We start from the raw sequence: 17329 nt of genomic DNA, 5'->3' as shown, positions 1-17329 counted from the left end.
TGTCGTGTCCTGTATATAAAAATATATTTACAACTTTTTTTCACATACATTTTATTTTTATTTTCCATCAACTCATCTTCAAAACACTCTCCTGCAACCCGCCTCACCAATTTATATTTATAAATAAGTATTATTTACCTCAAATCTGCAATCCTCCAAGAAGCTAGCCAGAAGCTAGTCAGAAACTCCAAGAAGCTAGCCAGAAACTAACCAGAAGCTAGCCAGGAGCTAGCTAGAAGCTAATCAGAAGCTAGTTCAGAAGCTAGTTAGCTTCTTTACTGGCAAATCGTTAGTATTCAGCTAACCACGGTTTGTGGTCATCAGCTATCCTTTAGCTCGAAAATCTATCGCCAGTTTTGTACGGCGCAGCGCGGCTCGGAACAGAACATACCGGACCAATTTTTCTCTCCATGTCCTTGGATTTCAACTGCTCTCTGGACATTCATTCCCGGATCTCACAGCTAGCTAGCTGCTATCCGTGTGTCTATCTGCTCTCGTCGATTCCGGAGCAAACATCAATTACTCCGGAGCTAGCCAGCTCCGTCAATCACTCCTGGGCTCCGTCAATCACTCCTGGGCTGCAGTCACCTATCCGGACCCGTTTTACTGCCTACGCGAGCCCCACCGGGCCTTCACAACTGGACTGCCGATCCGGCTGGCTACTCCGTCGTGGCGTTACCTGAACGCCCATCTGCGGCCTGCTAACCGTTAGCTGTCTTACCGGCTGCTCTCAGAATAGACAATCGGACAATTTATTTATTATTATTATTATGTTTCTTCTTGGGCCTCTATAACTATATATATTTTTTTCTATTTTATTTTTGTTGTTGTGTGATTTGGACTAATCCCCTCTACCACACGGAACCCCACTAATCTACTGACGGAACGCAAGAGGTGGCTAACAACAGACCTCCATCCTATGCTAGCTTGCTACCGATGTCCTGGCTAGCTGTCTAAATTGCCGTGACCCCCAAACCAACCTCTCCACTCACTGGACTCTTTTGATCACTCGACTAAGGATGCCTCTCCTTAATGTCAATATGTCTTGTCCATTGCTGTTCTGGTTAGTGTTTATTGGCTTATTTCACTGTAGAGCCTCTAGTCCTGCTCACTATACCTTATCCAATTTATTAGTTCCACCACCCACACATGCAATGACATCTCCTGGTTTCAATGATGTTTCTAGAGACAATATCTCTCTCTTCATCACTCAATACCTAGGTTTACCTCCACTTTATTCACATCCTACCATACCTTTACATTTGTCTGTACATTATACCTTGATGCTATTTTATCGCCCCCAGAAACCTCCTTTTACTCTCTGTTCCAGACGTTCTAGACGACCAATTCGTATTGCTTTTAGCCGTACCCTTATTCTCCTCCTCCTATGTTCCTCTGGCGATGTAGAGGTGAATCCAGGCCCTGCAGTGCCTAGCTCCACTCCTATTCCCCAGGCGCTCTCTTTTGATGACTTCTGTAACCGTAATAGCCTTGGTTTCATGCATGTTAACATTAGAAGCCTCCTCCCTAAGTTTGTTCTATTCACTGCTTTAGCACACTCTGCCAACCCGGATGTTCTAGCTGTGTCTGAATCCTGGCTTAGGAAGATCACCAAAAATTCTGAAATTTTAATTCCAAATTACAACATTTTCAGACAAGATAGAACTGCCAAAGGGGGCGGTGTTGCAATCTACTGCAAAGATAGCCTGCAGAGTTCTGTCCTACTATCCAGGTCTGTACCCAAACAATTTGAACTTCTACTTTTAAAAATCCACCTCTCTAAAAACAAGTCTCTCACCGTTGCCGCCTGCTATAGACCACCCTCTGCCCCCAGCTGTGCTCTGGACACCATATGTGAACTGATTGCCCCCATCTATCTTCAGAGCTCGTGCTGCTAGGCGACCTAAACTGGAACATGCTTAACACCCCAGCCATCCTACAATCTAAACTTGATGCCCTCAATCTCACTCAAATTATCAACGAACCTACCAGGTACCCCCCAAAGCCTTAAACACGGGCACCCTCATAGATATCATCCTAACCAACTTCCCCTCTAAATACACCTCTGCTGTCTTCAACCAAGATCTCAGCGATCACTGCCTCATTGCCTGCATCCGTAATGGGTCAGCGGTCAAACGACCTCCACTCATCACTGTCAAACGCTCCCTAAAACACTTCTGCGAGCAAGTCTTTCTAATCGACCTGGCCCGGGTATCCTGGAAGGATATTGACCTCATCCCGTCAGTCGAGGATGCCTGGTCGTTCTTTAAGAGTAATTTCCTAACCATCTTAAATAAACATGCCCCTTTCAAGAAATTTAGAACCAGGAACAGATATAGCCCTTGGTTCTCCCCAGACCTGACTGCCCTTAACCAACACAAAAACATCCTATGGCGTTCTGCATTAGCATCGAACAGCCCTCGTGATATGCAGCTGTTCAGGGAAGCTAGAAACTGTTATACACAGGCAGTTAGAAAAGCCAAGGCTAGCTTTTTCAAGCAGAAATTTGCTTCCTGCAACACTAACTCAAAAAAGTTCTGGGACACTGTAAAGTCCATGGAGAATAAGAACACCTCCTCCCAGCTGCCCACTGCACTGAAGATAGGAAACACTGTCACCACTGATAAATCCACCATAATTGAGAATTTCAATAAGCATTTTTCTACGGCTGGCCATGCTTTCCACCTGGCTACTCCTACCCCGGTCAACAGCACTACTTGAAATGCTTTTTACGAAGCCACTCCTTCATTGCCCGGGCGGTGTGTTTGGGATCATTGTCATGCTGAAAGACCCAGCCACGTTTCATCTTCAATGCCCTTGCTGATGGAAGGAGGTTTTCACTCTAATCTCACGATACATGGCCCTATTCATTCTTTCCTTTACACGGATCAGTCGTCCTGGTCCCTTTGCAGAAAAACAGCCCCAAAGCATGATGTTTCCACCCCCATGCTTCACAGTAGGTATGGTGTTCTTTGGATGCAAGTCAGCATTCTTTGTCCTCCAAACACAGTTTTTACCAAAAAGTTATATTTTGGTTTCATCTGACCATATGACATTCTCCCAATCTTCCTCTGGATCATACAAATCCAAACTTCAGATGGGCCTGGACATGTACTAGCTTAAGCAGGGGGACACGTCTGGCACTGCCGGATTTGAGTCCCTGGCGACGTAGTGTGTTACTGATGGTAAGCTTTATTACTTTGGTCCCAGCTCTCTGCAGGTCATTCACTAGGTCCCCCCGTGTGGTTCTGGGATTTTTGCTCACCGTTCTTGTGATCATTTTGACCCCACGGGGTGAGATCCTGCGTGGAGCCCTAGATCAAGGGAGATTATCAGTGGTCTTTTGTCTTCCATTTACTAATAATTGTTCCCACAGTTGATTTCTTCAAACCAAGCTGCTTACCTATTGCAGATTCAGTCTTCCCAGCCTGGTACAGGTCTACAATTTTGTTTCTGGTGTCCTTTGACAGCTCTTTGGTCTTGGCCATATTGGAGTTTGGAGTGTGACTGTTTGAGTCTTTTATACTGATAACAAGTTCAAACAGGTGCCATTAATACAGGTAATGAGTGGAGGACAGAGGAGCCTCTTAAAGAAGAAGTTACAGGTTTGTGAGAGCCAGAAATCTTGCGTGTTTGTAGGTGACCAAATACTTATTTTCCACCATAATTTGCAAATAAATTCATTAAAAATCCTACAATGTTATTTTCTGGATTTTTTTTCTCATTCTGTCTGTCATAGTTGAAGTGTACCTAAGATGAAAATTACAGGCCTCTCTCATCTTTTTAAGGGGGAGAACTTGCACAATTGGTGGCTGACTAAATACTTTTTTGCCCCACTGTATGTGTTTGGGTTGTTTAGTCTGGGCTGTTTGTCTCTCCATAGATGACCGCTTCCCTCCAGATGCTACAGTGGAGTTTATCTTCTCCTACGGCCCAGAGAAAATGAAAGGTACTGAGAGAGAGAGAGTGTGTGTGTGTGTACAAAGCTGTGTGTGTGTGTACAAAGCTGTGTGTGTGTGTACAAAGCTGTGTGTGCACATGTGTGTACAAAGCTGTGTGTGCACATGTGTGCACATCCTTGTTAGTGTGTTGTGTGTGGGTCTGAATTCCAGGTGTGTGTGATATCTAGTATCAATCTCTTTCTTCACAGGGCGAGAGTACTGTAAGAATGACCCATCTGTTACAGTGGACTGCAACACCTCAGACCCAGTGATGCGCTGGGACTCCTATGAGAACTTCAATCTGCACCACCAGGATAGCACTGAAGGTAAGGGTGAAACACACACACACTCATACACATAGGAAGAGTGGGGTAAGTTGAGCCAAGGGGGTAAGTTGAGTCACCCTTGTTTCTAGGAAACCATACTCAAAATGAATCACGGTGTCTGTGAAGGAAGAAACCACATGGGAAAAGTGGTAAGCAAGTTATGTCCAAAAAACAGATTTTCAAATGTATTTATTGTGTTAAAGGTTTTATGATGCTTGTATCTAAACCTAAGTAGATCATTTTAAGATTGTTCTATACATCAGTTGGTGTCTCTATAAGCTTCAATATAAGGCCCTACACCTAGCATGAAAGTCCACCTTTGTAGCTGTGTGGTCTTACATTGTTAAAATGTTTGCCTTGGGGTAAGTTGAGCCAATGACCATGTGGTAAGTTGAGCCAATTGAAACGTTTTCTCCACTGGCATAATGCAAGCCGTTATCACTGGGTTATGAGGTTAAAATGGCCTATGTTATGAGTGTTATGAGTGTTTTTTTTAAAAAGTACAAAATGTGTGTTCTGTTAAGCCTGTGTTAAAATATGCTTAAAATGATTGAAAGACAACGAAGCGATTGTGATTAATTGTGTTTGGGAAATAAAGATAGACATGGTTTTAAAAGGTTGTGGTAATATTTCATTCAGTACAGAAATCCCATACCCGGAATAAGTTGTGCCAATTGACCACTTTCTTTTGGATAAGCTATGTTTAAAAAAATGTAATGTTTACATGAATTCTGATTATTTCTCGAGTTACATTACTTAGCATCCTGAAATATATTTAGATATATTTGCCAGAAAGAATAATAGATTTCCCTTGGAGTGATACTGAATGTAAAAAATAGCTCAACTTACCCCACTCTGACCTACAGATATACATAGTTTATCATGCACGCAACTACACCCACACATCTCTGGTGTACATACTCACGCCACCAAGACAACATTCCTGGACTCATACACACAAGCTAACCCTGAATCCCTCTCTGGTTGTCAGACATCTCCCACACGCGTGGTCCTCTGGATGGCAGCCTGTACGCCCAGGTGAAGAAGCATCGAGGCCGGGGTTTTCGCAATGCATGCTCCACAGGCAACCCCACAGCCAAGCCCCCTCCACCGGCCCAGCCTCAATCTCAACCTCAACCTCAGCCCCTGTCCCTCAGCTCCGACTCGGGACACTCCTCCACCCCCTCCGACCACATGGAGGACCCCCCTCATTGCCTCCTGTCCCACCTGGAGAATGAGAATGAGAAGGAGGTGGTGGACTGTCTACTGCGGAGGGGGGAGGGTGGAGAGAGAGACAGGGCAATGCAGAGGGAGAGGGACCGGGAAATGGCAATTTTGGATGATGGAGACTCTGTTCCAGAAGGAGGGCTGAGGCGGGAGCAGTGGTCCTGCCACGGTCGAAGATGTCAGAGGTGTGGGGAGGCATCGGGTTGGGAGAGGGAGCCGTGCTTTGCTAACGGACATTGTATGGCCCGCTGTAACAGCAGCACCAAGGGGAACCTAAAGAGCCGAGCATTATCCGCCTTACCCTCCCAGCAGCCGGTGTCTCCTCGCCCCCTGGAGCCCCATCTGGACATGTGCCATCTCCATAGTGCCCATCCCCTGCCCAAGTTGCCGTGGGAATGTCCCCCACCCCCTTTACCCTGTCTCCATCGGCCATGCTACCCCTACCCCGCCCCTGAACACGCCCCCCCAAACTCCCACACCATCCCGGCCTCCAATAGGCTCTTCTGCGGTGGAGAGGAGTGTCGGGTCTTTCATTACCCCGCCACCCGCCCTGCCCCACCTCGCCTCTCCCACCAATCCCTGCCCTCCAGCCCATATAGGGAGATGTTTTTCAGCCCGGCGGCTCCTCCTCGCTCTGATGGCTGCCCATGCCGAGACTGCACCTGCAGGCAAGAGCACCAATCGGCTTCAGCCAGAGCCTTCCACCCGCTGTGCCCGGACCAACCAGAGAGCCTGCACTGGCCCCGAGGGCAGGACTCTGTGCTGTGGGACAGGGATGCGGGGCTGAGGCGGGGGAGGGAGGGGCCTTCTCAACTATGGGAGCCAGATAATTCGTGGGAGGCGGAGAGAGAGGCAGAGTTTTGGCAACGGAGTTCAGTGAGAGGGATGTCACCCTATGTAGGTTGTCACTCCCCCCTGGGTCAGGGTCCCGGGTACCCCAGCCCCCAACCCCTCCTGGACAACCCCGGTGGCAGCAGTGGGTACAACACACCCCTACCCCCCTGCCACTCCTACCCTTGCTCTCCCTACCAGCAGGACCCCCCCTCGGAGAGCCACGGGAGCCCGAGGTATGCCTCGGGGTACCAGTCTGGGTCCACCTTACCCCTGCCCCCTGGTAGCCCAAACCCTGGTGACTCCCAATCGGAACCACCCACCGACTTGCAGCAACAGACTGAAACTTGTAAGTGATGCAACCTCACACAGTGGTGAACCGTGACTATAGGACCTAGGCCTTCAGAGGGACCAAACATTTTCCAATATGTTGTATCAAACAAAAAAATCCAGAAAATAACAGAAAACATAGCATCACTTAATGCGCCTGACATTACATCTAGTTGTAGTGAAGGAGGAGCAATACTTTTTGATGATAAACATGCCTGGCTGCGCTTCGGGCTGCCATACACACAGAGAAAGAACCGACATGGACACAACATGACACACAGCATAAAATAATGCATTTTTTTCACCATTTTTGGTAGCCGACACCAGAGTTGGGACCAAGTCATTGCTTTACAAGTCATAACTAAGTCTCAAGTCTTAGCACTCAAGTCCCAAATCAAGACCGTCAAGTCTCAAGTCCTTAACTTTGAGTTGAGTCCTAAACAAGTCATAATGTGCTCTTCACCAAATGTAGTACCATTTCATATTTTTAACAAGAGTAATAGTATATTACATTTACGCAAATCATGAATGCTTTTCAAAATACTTATATATTTATTACTTTCCAAATAAACGTCATATTTCCATGGAAATACATGGGTAGCCATGAGAAAGACATCACCCCCAATAGTGACTGACTATCGAGGATCGCAATTCGGCGATGTAGGCTTGAACAAGTCGCCCACACTCTGTGTGGTTACAGTAGGCTAACATATGTTAATGGTTTTAGGAACAACAGAAACATCAGGCAGGATTTAGGCTACCAACTGCCTAGCCATTTGTAGCTCAATCTTGGGTGCAATGATCACGTTCCCATTTACATTTACATTTAAGTCATTTCCCGCACTGACTGACTGTGTGGAGGCTCATTGATTTAACGTTACGTTAGCCTACATGATACACCAGTAAAGTAATAAAATATATAGCTGTCGGCTATATTAGCCACGTTCTTTGCAGCTTCAAATGTCGAACAAAGTTGGAAATTGTTGCGCCTCTGTCTGTAATTTTCTTCCCGCATGTTTTGCAAGTTGCGATCTGTTTCTTGTTGATACAGATTCGTCTTTATATCCAAAAATAATCCTTTTTGGGTACCATCTTTTCAAGGCCTGCATCTGAATTCACCCGCCGACGTTCCTCTGCACGGCCACACACAACTTTTTCTCAGCTGGCACAATTTGATTAGCTGCTGTCCGATTCAAACTGTAATCCGTTAATTGAAGAGTTGATGCTCTGCACACTTTTTTAATTTAAAAAAAGGCTCAAGTCCAAGTCAAGTCAAGTCACGAGTCATTGGTGTTGAAGTCAAATTTGAGTTGCAAGCCATCGTATTTCTGACTTGAGTCTGCCTTGAGTCCAAGTCATGTTACTCGAGTCCACACCTCTGGCCAACACCACAATCACCAACAGCGACAAGAACAGTGTCACATCAGAGGTGACAGGCTCATGGTGCTAAAAGTACAGCGACTGTAATACGTGTCCATTCCATGGTGCTGAAGGAGAGACAGTTTTGGTCTAACACATAGACAGGGCTGATAGACAGGCGACAGCAGTCACACACAGCATCAAATAATGTTAAAGGATAAGCAGCCCATTCACTCCAGTATGCCCCATGAAATCATACCACTACAAAATCGCAAGCAGTTCACGCCAACATTTATATTAACAAACCAGCTATGTCTTCCCATTTCAAATATATTTTATCACGTTCATCACACTAACCAGTGATCTAGAGTTTAAATGCAACAATGTTTCACAGTCATGATTTTCAAAGAGATAGCTAACAGCAAGCGAGCTGCAACAACAAACAGTTTCACTCACCAGATAAGGATAAATTGTAAATGAAGTTTGAAAGTTAATCTTAAAAAGGGTTACGCTAACAAACTAACAACCGCTGCTGCAGCCGCAGCCGCCGTCACCTTTGTCACACTACTACAACGGAAACTAGCTAACATAACTAGCATTAGCGTGTGAACTAGTGCTTGCGACAGATTTTTTTTGTCTTGCACTCCCTTCTTCTTCTTTAAGGTTTTATGGCAGACTACAACCTATTAGTATATTGCCACCACCTACTGTATTGGCTACTATCAGCATACTATTCTGTGTAGTGATTAATTACCTCTTACGCTCTCAGTAGTGTCCTGTCGAGGCCTTGTCCCACCCATTGCAAGTCAAAATATGATTGGTTAATTCCACTGTCACTCCAAAATTCTGCACTAATACAGTTGAATGGCAGAGGCCTTCTGTCCAGTTTCTGAAGGTCAGCCAATTGTTGGCTGAGCTAGCTAGTTTTATCTACCCAGAGACCACCAAAGAAAATCCTGATTGGATTATTTGTTCTATTCAGTGTTAACCCTTCTCTTTCCAACACAAACTGAAGAGATGAAATCAGGAAATTATTACAATTATTGTAAAGATGAAAAAGAAATTAAAACAACATTTAATTTTTTTAAATGATACATTTTTATAAATCCTTAGAGCTTCTCTGAAGGCCTAGAAGGCCCTGACGGTTCCACACTGATCTCACAGGTACTGTATTATGCACATGTTTACACGAGACGGATAAAATGCAACATTACTTTCTTTCTTGAACTCTCCTCTCTCATTTACTCCCCCCTCTCTCCTTCTGTCGCTATGTCTCTCGCTCTCTTTATTTCTCTCTAGGTGCATCATATGTGGTGCAAAGCAGTGTGGGTATGGAGGACTCTTCTTCCCAGGGGTCGCTGGGGCAAAGGTTAGTATTGGGATAGTGGGAGCGGTGTTTGCTTTAGGTTTGTGTTTTCAGTGTGAATTGTGTGACACATAGTGGTGAAGAAAACTCTGGAGCAGGATATGTCATCTTTTTCAGCATCAGACCTGCCTAATTCTCACTTTAAACATTGTTTTTGTGTTTAATAAGCCAAATTACACATTCGGTTAACATGTGACCCCAAAGTGAACTGTTCTTGCAATTTGTAGTAATTTCAGATATACATATATTACATATATTTATTTTACAAAGTAGTTTGGATGTAGTGAACTACTTTTTCAAACTTTAATTATGTAAACTAAACTACTTAACTTCTTCCAGTGTGAAGTAATTGGTAGCTTGGTAAACTACACTGCTCAAAAAAACAAAGGGAACACAAAAATAACACATCCTAGATTTCAATGAAATATTATTATTAAATACTTTTTTCTTTACATAGTTGAATGTGCTGACAACAAAATCACACAAAAATGATCAATGGAAATCAAATGTATCAACCCATGGAGGTCTGGATTTGGAGACACACTCAAAATTAAAGTGGAAAACCACACTACAGGCTGATCCAACTTTGATGTAATGTCCTTAAAACAAGTCAAAATGAGGCTCAGTAGTGTGTGTGGCCTCCACGTGCCTGTATGACCTCCCTGCAACGCCTGGGCATGCTCCTGATGAGGTGGCGATGGGATCTCCTCCCAGACCTGGACTAAAGCATCCGCCAACTCCTGGACAGTCTGTGGTACAACGTGGTGTGGAGCGAGACATGATGTCCCAGATGTGCTCAATTGGATTCAGATCTGGGGAACAGGCGGGCCAGTCCATAGCATCAATGCCTTCCTCTTGCAGGAACTGCTGACACACTCCTGCCACATGAGGTCTAGCATCGTCTTGAATTAGGAGGAACCCAGGGCCAACCGCACCAGCATATGGTCTCACTAGGGGTCTGAGGATCTCATCTCGGTACCTAGTTGCAGTCAGGCTACCTCTGGCGAGCACATGGAGGGCTGAGAAATGCCACACCACACCATGACTGACCCACCGCCAAACCGGTCATGCTGGAGGATGTTGCAGGCAGCTGAACTTTCTCCACGGAGTCTCCAGACTCTGTCACGTCTGTCACATGTGCTCAGTGTGAACCTGCTTTCATCTGTGAAGAGCACAGGGCGTCAGTGGTGAATTTGCTAATCTTGGTGTTCTCTGGCAAATGCCAAACGTCCTGCACGGTGTTGGGCTGTAAGCACAACCCCCACCTGTGGACGTCGGGCCCTCATACCACCCTCATGGAGTCTGTTTCTGACCGTTTGAGCAGACACATGCACATTTGTGGCCTGCTGGTCATTTTGCAGGGCTCTGGCAGTGCTCCTCCTTGCACAAAGGCGGAGGTAGCGGTCCTGCTGCTGGGTTGTTGCCCTCCTACGGCCTCCTCCACGTCTCCTTATGTACTGGCCTGTCTCCTGGTAGTGCCTCCATGCTCTGAACACTACGCTGACAGACCCCTCAAACCTTCTTGCCACAGCTCGCATTGATGTGCCATCCTGGATGAGCTGCACAACCTGAGCCATTTGTGTGGGTTGTAGACTCCGTCTCATGCTACCACTAGAGTGAAAGCACCGCCAGCATTCAAAAGTGACCAAAACATCAGCCAGGAAGCATAGGAACTGAGAAGTGGTCTGTGGTCACCACCTGCAGAACCACTCCTTTATTGGGGGTGTCTTACTAATTGCCTATAATTTCCACCTGTTGTCTATTCCATTTGCACAACAGCATGTGAAATGTATTGTCAATCAGTGTTGCTTCCTAAGTGGACAGTTTGATTTCACAGAAGTGTGATTGACTTGGAGTTACATTGTGTTGTTTAAGTGTTCCCTTTATTTTTTTGAGCAGTGTATATTTTTCTTACGGGGAGCTTAACTTCTTCCAGTGTGAAGTAATTGGTAGCTTGGTAAACTATATTTTCAGAGTAGCTTCCCCAACACTGTATACAGTTATATATATTAAACCAGTAATAAACCAGTGATGCATTCTGCCAATGGAGCTCGCCAGCTTGTAGTCCTAAAAAACTGAAATTTGTAACTTCTGGTTTGTTCAGCCATTCCCATGAGGAAAATGAATGTAGAAAGAATAGGGTTTTGGGATAAACGGCGAAAATAAGGTCTGAGGTGAACACAGGGTTTGGAGATCTCTACGTTTTGTTCTATAAGATAATATCAGTCATTTAACATGACCTTTAAAAATGAGGAAGCCTTTGTGTGTTTTATTTAATTACATAAATCATTCAAAATTCACCAAAGGTGACGTTAGCTGATGAAGATTATCTCATACAACAAAAAGTATAAGATCTCTTAAGCCTGTGTTCACCTCAGACCTTATTTTCTGAGTTTATCTAAAAACCTGACAAATTCAGCTAGGTCCCTCCCCATTTTGGCCCGCTTGCCTCCGTTTGGTTCTTAGTGAATACTGGAAAATCATTATGTACCTTTTCTACTATGTTGTCTTCAGCACTTTTAAAATGTGTAAATGAGCAGAAACAAATCTCTCTCTCGCTCTCCTCCAGTGAGAGGAAGCCAGATGAACAGACATTTGACGACACTGTAGAAGGTTCCCCCCTGAGTCCTCCAGATGGTCGCCAGGAGCCAAGTCAAGGGCCCCAGCAGATAGAGCCCCTCAGTGGGACCCCCATTTCTGCAGAGCCAGCCTCCACCTCCACCATCCTGGAGCTTAACACCAGTAGTAACAGTAGCACGCCGGAGATCGAAAGGACACCGCACCAAGCTGTAAAATCCACAACCACACCATCGACAGATTCACAAAAGCAAGGCAGTGACAGCTGTTCTAAAGAGTCCATACAGAAGCTGAGTGAATGTGTGAACCCTAGTGACTCACAACAAGTGCACATGGAGGTGCACACTATAAGTGCAAGTGTGCATCCACCTCCCACTACAGCTGAGGATGGGGAATTGAAGGTCGCGGAGAAAGTACTAGAGATGTCCACTCAGACGGCTGCTGTCCCGAGCTCAAGGCATTCAATCGTCCCTGTCCAAGTGAAACTCAATGGCAGCGGCTCACCCCAATCAGGAAGAGGCTGCAGTGCATCACCGAGCCCTTGCTCTGCCCCTCCCTCACCACACCTTTACATTGGCTCCCCAGAGCGACGTCCCTCCCCTCAGCCCTCTCCATTGGCCATGGACCCAGCTGGGCGAAGACTTACCCCTGTGAGTGACAGTGACCCCAAAACCCCATCCCCTGTCCCTGACAACACCCCCACCTTCCCCCTGGCATCCTACTACTATCCCCTTCTCAACATCCCCCACATCCCATACTCGGGGTACACCGCTGTCACTATCCCCGCCGCCCAGCCCCCACTCCCCGAAAAGAGGCGCCTGTCTTCCATGCCAGGGTACCGCAGCGGGCATGGCTCCCAGTCCATCCTGAGTTCCTCCCTGGGTGCCATAGGACCCATGGGTACCTCTCCCCAATCTAGCCCCCTCCACGTCACTGTCTCCCCCTCGGTGGGGGTGGGGGGACTGACGCCCCCTATTGTCAGAGAGGAAAGCAGCAAAGTCAAATCCAAGTTTGTACAGGACAGCTCCAAGTTCTGGTACAAGCCTGGCATCTCCAGAGACCAAGGTAAGGGTACAGGCCTGGGTTAAAGTTTTGAAGGATTCCCTTTTGTCCCCCTTCCCCCCAGATCTAGAGAAGCTCACTCTCAGCAACTTGTGTCCTGTGTTGACAAGCAAACAGGGTGGCAGGTAGCCTAGTGGCTAGTAACCAAAAGGTTGCAAGTTCGAATCCCCGAGCTGACAAGGTACAAATCTGTCATTCTGCCCTTGAACAAGGCAGTTAACCCACTGTTCCTAGGCCATCATTGAAAATAAGAATTTGTTCTTAACTGACTTGCCTAGTTAAATAAAGGTAAAAATAAATGTACGATCATCTTGATTTGAGAAATACTGTTGTAGTGTATACTTGAATTAACTAAGGTAACTAATTTCTACCGTAGTAATACTTACTCTAGTGTCCCCCTTGTAGCCATCGCTGTATTGAAGGACAAAGAGCCCGGCTCCTTCCTGATCAGGAACAGTAACTCCTTTCAAGGGGCCTACGGTCTGGCCCTCAAGGTGGCCAGCCATCCTTCAAACAACATCAACAACAACATAGGTAATGGGGAATTAATTATTTATTTCACAAAGCATTGAAAAAAATACATTGCCTATTCTATTTTGTTAGAAGTAATATAATATATATATTAATTTTTTTCACACACACAATTTAAGTCTGATGCTGATATTTAATCCTAGTAAAAATTCCCTGTCTTATGTTAGTTAGGATCACCACTTTATTTTAAGAATGTGAAATGTCAGAATAATAGAAGAGAGAATTATTTATTTCAGCTTATATTTCTTTCATCACATCCTCAGTGGGTTAGAAGTTTACATACACTGGTAGCATTGCCTTTAAATTGTTTAACTTCGGTCAAATGTTTCAGGTAGCCTTCCACAACCTTCCCATAATAAATTAGGTGAATTTTGGCCCATTCCACCTGACAGAGCTGGTGTAACTGAGTCAGGTTTGTGGGCCTCTTTGCTCGCACACGCCTTTTCAGTTCTGCCCACAAATGTTCTTTTGGATTGAGGTCAGGGCTTTGTGATGGCCACTCCAATACCTTGACTTTTTTGTCCTTAAGCCATTTTACCACAACTTTAGAAGTATGCTTGGGGTCATTGTCCATTTGGAAGACCCATTTGCGACCAAGCTTTAACTTCCTGACTGATGTCTTGAGATGTTGCTTCAATATATCCACATCATTTTCCTGCCTCATGATGCCATCTATTTTGTGAAGTGCACCAGTCCCTTCTGCAGCAAAGCACCCCCACAACATGATGCTGCCACTCCCGTGCTTCATGGTTGGGATGGTGTTCTTCGGCTTGCAAGCTTCCCCCTTTTTCCTCTAAACATAACGATGGTCATTATGGCCAAACAGTTCTATTTTTGTTTCAACAGACCAGAGGACATTTCTCCCAACAGTACGATCATTGTCCCCATGTGCAGTTGCCAACCGTAGTCTGGCTTTTTTTATGGCAGTTTTGGAGCAGTGGCTTCTTCCTTACTGAGCGGCCTTTCAGGTTATGTCGATATAGGACTCGTTTTTACTGTGGACTTTCGTACCTGTTTCCTCCAGCATCTCCACAAGGTCCTTTGCTGTTGTTCTGCGATTGAGTTGCACTTTTCGCACCAAAGTATGTTCAACACTAGGAGACAGAATGCGTCTCCTTCCTGAGCGGTATGACGGCTGCATGGTCTCATGGTGTTTATTCTTGCATACTATTACTAACGTGGTACCTTCAGGTGTTTGGAAATTGCTCCCAAGGATGAACCAGACTTGTGGAGGTCTACAATTTTTTTTCAGATGTCTTGGCTGATTTATTTGGATTTTCCCATCATGTAAAGCAAAGAGGCACTGAGTTTGAAGGTAGGCTTTCAAATACATCCACAGGTACACCTCTAATTGACTCAAATGATGTCAATTAGCCTATGAGAAGCTTCTAAATCCATGACATCATTTTCTGGAATTTTCCAAGCTGTTTAAAGGCACAGTTAACTTAGTGTATGTAATATTCTAACCCAATGGAATTGTAATACAGTGAGTTATAAGTAAAATAATCTGTCTGTAAACAATAGTTGGAAAAATTGCTTGCGTCATGCGCTAAGTAGATGTCCTAACCGACTTGCCAAAACTATAGTTTGTTAACAAGAAATCTGTAGAGTGGTTGAAAAACCATGACTCCAACCAACTGTCTATATATATATATATATATATATATATATATATATATATATATATATATATACACACACAGAGATTATTGGTCTTAGAATACCTACCCCTTCAATGTTTTTCTTTATTTTTGCTATTTTCTACATTGTAGAATAATAGTGTATATATCAAAATTATCAAATAACACATATGGAATCATGTAGTAACCAAAAAAGTGTTAAAAAAATCAAAATATATTTAATATATGAGATTCTTCAAAATAGCCACCCTTTGCCTTGATGACAGCTTTGCACACTCTTGGCATTCTCTCAACCAGCTTCATCTGGAATGCTTTTCCAACAGTCTTGAAGGAGTTCCCACATATGCTGAGCACTTGTTTGCTGCTTTTCTTTCACTCTGCAGTCCGACTCATCCCAAACCTTTTCAATTTTGTTGAGGTCGGGGGATTGTGGAGGCCAGGTCATCTGATGCAGCACTCCATCACTCTCCTTGGTAAAATAGACCTTACACAGCCTGGAGGTGTGTTGGGTCATTTTCCTGATGAAAAATAAATGATTGTCCCACTATACCCAAACCAGACGGGATGGTGTTTTGCTGCAGAATGCTGTGGTAGACATGCTGGTTAAGTGTGCCTTGAATTCTAAATAAATCATAGACAGTGTCACCAGCAGAGCACCCCCACACCGTAACACCTCCTCCTCCATGCTTTTCGGTGGGAAATATACATGTAGAGATCGTCCGTTCCCCCACACCGCATCTTTGAAAGACATGGCAGTTGTAACCAAAAATCACATTTGGGCTCCAATGTCCACCGGTGTCCATTTCTCGTGTTTCTTGGCCCAAGCAAGTCTCTTCTTATTGGTGTCCTTTAGTAGTGTTTTTTTCTGCAGCATTTTGACTATTAAGGCCTGGTTCACACAGTCTCCTCTGAACAGTTGATGTTGAGATGTGTCTGTTACTTGAGCTCTGTGAAGCATTCATTTGGGCTGCAATTTCTGAGGCTCGTAACGCTAATGAACTTATCCTCTGCAGCAGAGGTAACTATGGGGCTGCGGTCCAAACACTTAAAAGACACCCCCCCGTCCACTTACCCTCACCTTATGCCCTTGGGGGAATCCCCGTCGCTATCTTGGAGGTCGGTCCAAATGATTAGCCAAGCAAGGGAAGTTTGCAACGTAAGCCCCTCAGCCCTCGTTTTTAGTCGGCTTTGCGAGTGTACTATTCTGTTCACTCCGGGACCTAAAAATCCCCATAATTCAATTTGCGACGATTGTACATCGGCCATAAAAAGTCAACGAAAACTTAAAAACAACATTAATGGAGAAGTCAACATGCAAGTGTAAGTTAAAATGAATGGTTATCTTTGGAAATTGTAGAAATAAAACATTTTCCTTCAGAAGTTCCAGCTAGGCAGCCTAACGTTAGTTAGATAATTAATTTGCTAGCTATCATACAGTATATTTATAATTATATATTTAATATAAGTAGACATGCACTCATAATTGACTGTAACGCATATAAAGCTTCCACAATCTACCGGTGGCTGAAAACACAATCATGGCGGGATGATATATTTATTTATTTATTCAAATAATTCCTTCCTCCCTCACCCCTTGAGGGGATAGGGTGTGTTTTTTAAAAAGTGTTTGGACCTCAGTCTGGGTCTTCCATTCCTGTGGCGGTCCTCATGAGAGCCAGTTTCATCATAGCGCTAGATGGTTTTTGCGACTGCACTTGAAGAAACTTTCAAAGTTCTTGAAATTTACGCAATGACTGACCTTCATGTCTTGAAGTAATGATTGATTGTCGTTTCTCTTTGCTTATTTGAGCTGCTCTTGCCATGATATGGTATTTTAGGGCTATCTTCTGTATACCCCTCTACCTTGTCACAACACAACTGATTGGCTCAAACATATTAAGAAGGAAAGAAATTCCACAAATGACCTTTTAAGAAGGCACACCTGTTAATTGAAATGCATTCCAGCTGACTACCTCATGAAGCTGGAGGAGAGAATAGCAAGAGTGTGCAAAGCTGTCATCAAGGCAAAGGGTGGCTAATCTCAAATTTCAAATATATTTTGATTTGTTGAACACATTTTGGTTACAACATGATTCAACATGTGTTATTTCATAGTTTTGATGTCTTCACTATTATTCT

At 44.6% G+C, this 17329-nt stretch overlaps 1 protein-coding gene across 3 annotated transcripts in view; it reads left to right on the top strand.

Moving 5' to 3' along the window:
• Positions 1-17329, top strand: part of LOC124027113 (tensin-2-like) — a 55333-nt gene that overhangs the window by 34717 nt on the left and 3287 nt on the right. For all 3 annotated transcript variants that reach the window (XM_046339646.1, XM_046339647.1, XM_046339645.1), the window contains exons 13-18: positions 3884-3949; positions 4151-4267; positions 5259-6674; positions 9314-9383; positions 11950-13022; positions 13425-13553. In XM_046339646.1, coding sequence (XP_046195602.1) covers positions 3884-3949; positions 4151-4267; positions 5259-6674; positions 9314-9383; positions 11950-13022; positions 13425-13553 — 2871 coding nt within the window. The remainder of the gene's footprint in view (positions 1-3883; positions 3950-4150; positions 4268-5258; positions 6675-9313; positions 9384-11949; positions 13023-13424; positions 13554-17329) is intronic.

The sequence above is a fragment of the Oncorhynchus gorbuscha genome, linkage group LG03 (genome assembly GCF_021184085.1).
Source record: "Oncorhynchus gorbuscha isolate QuinsamMale2020 ecotype Even-year linkage group LG03, OgorEven_v1.0, whole genome shotgun sequence".
NCBI classification, from domain to species: Eukaryota; Metazoa; Chordata; class Actinopteri; order Salmoniformes; family Salmonidae; genus Oncorhynchus; species Oncorhynchus gorbuscha.
The sequence above is the reverse complement of the archived record's forward strand: the minus strand, read 5'-3'. Positions and strand labels throughout refer to the sequence as shown.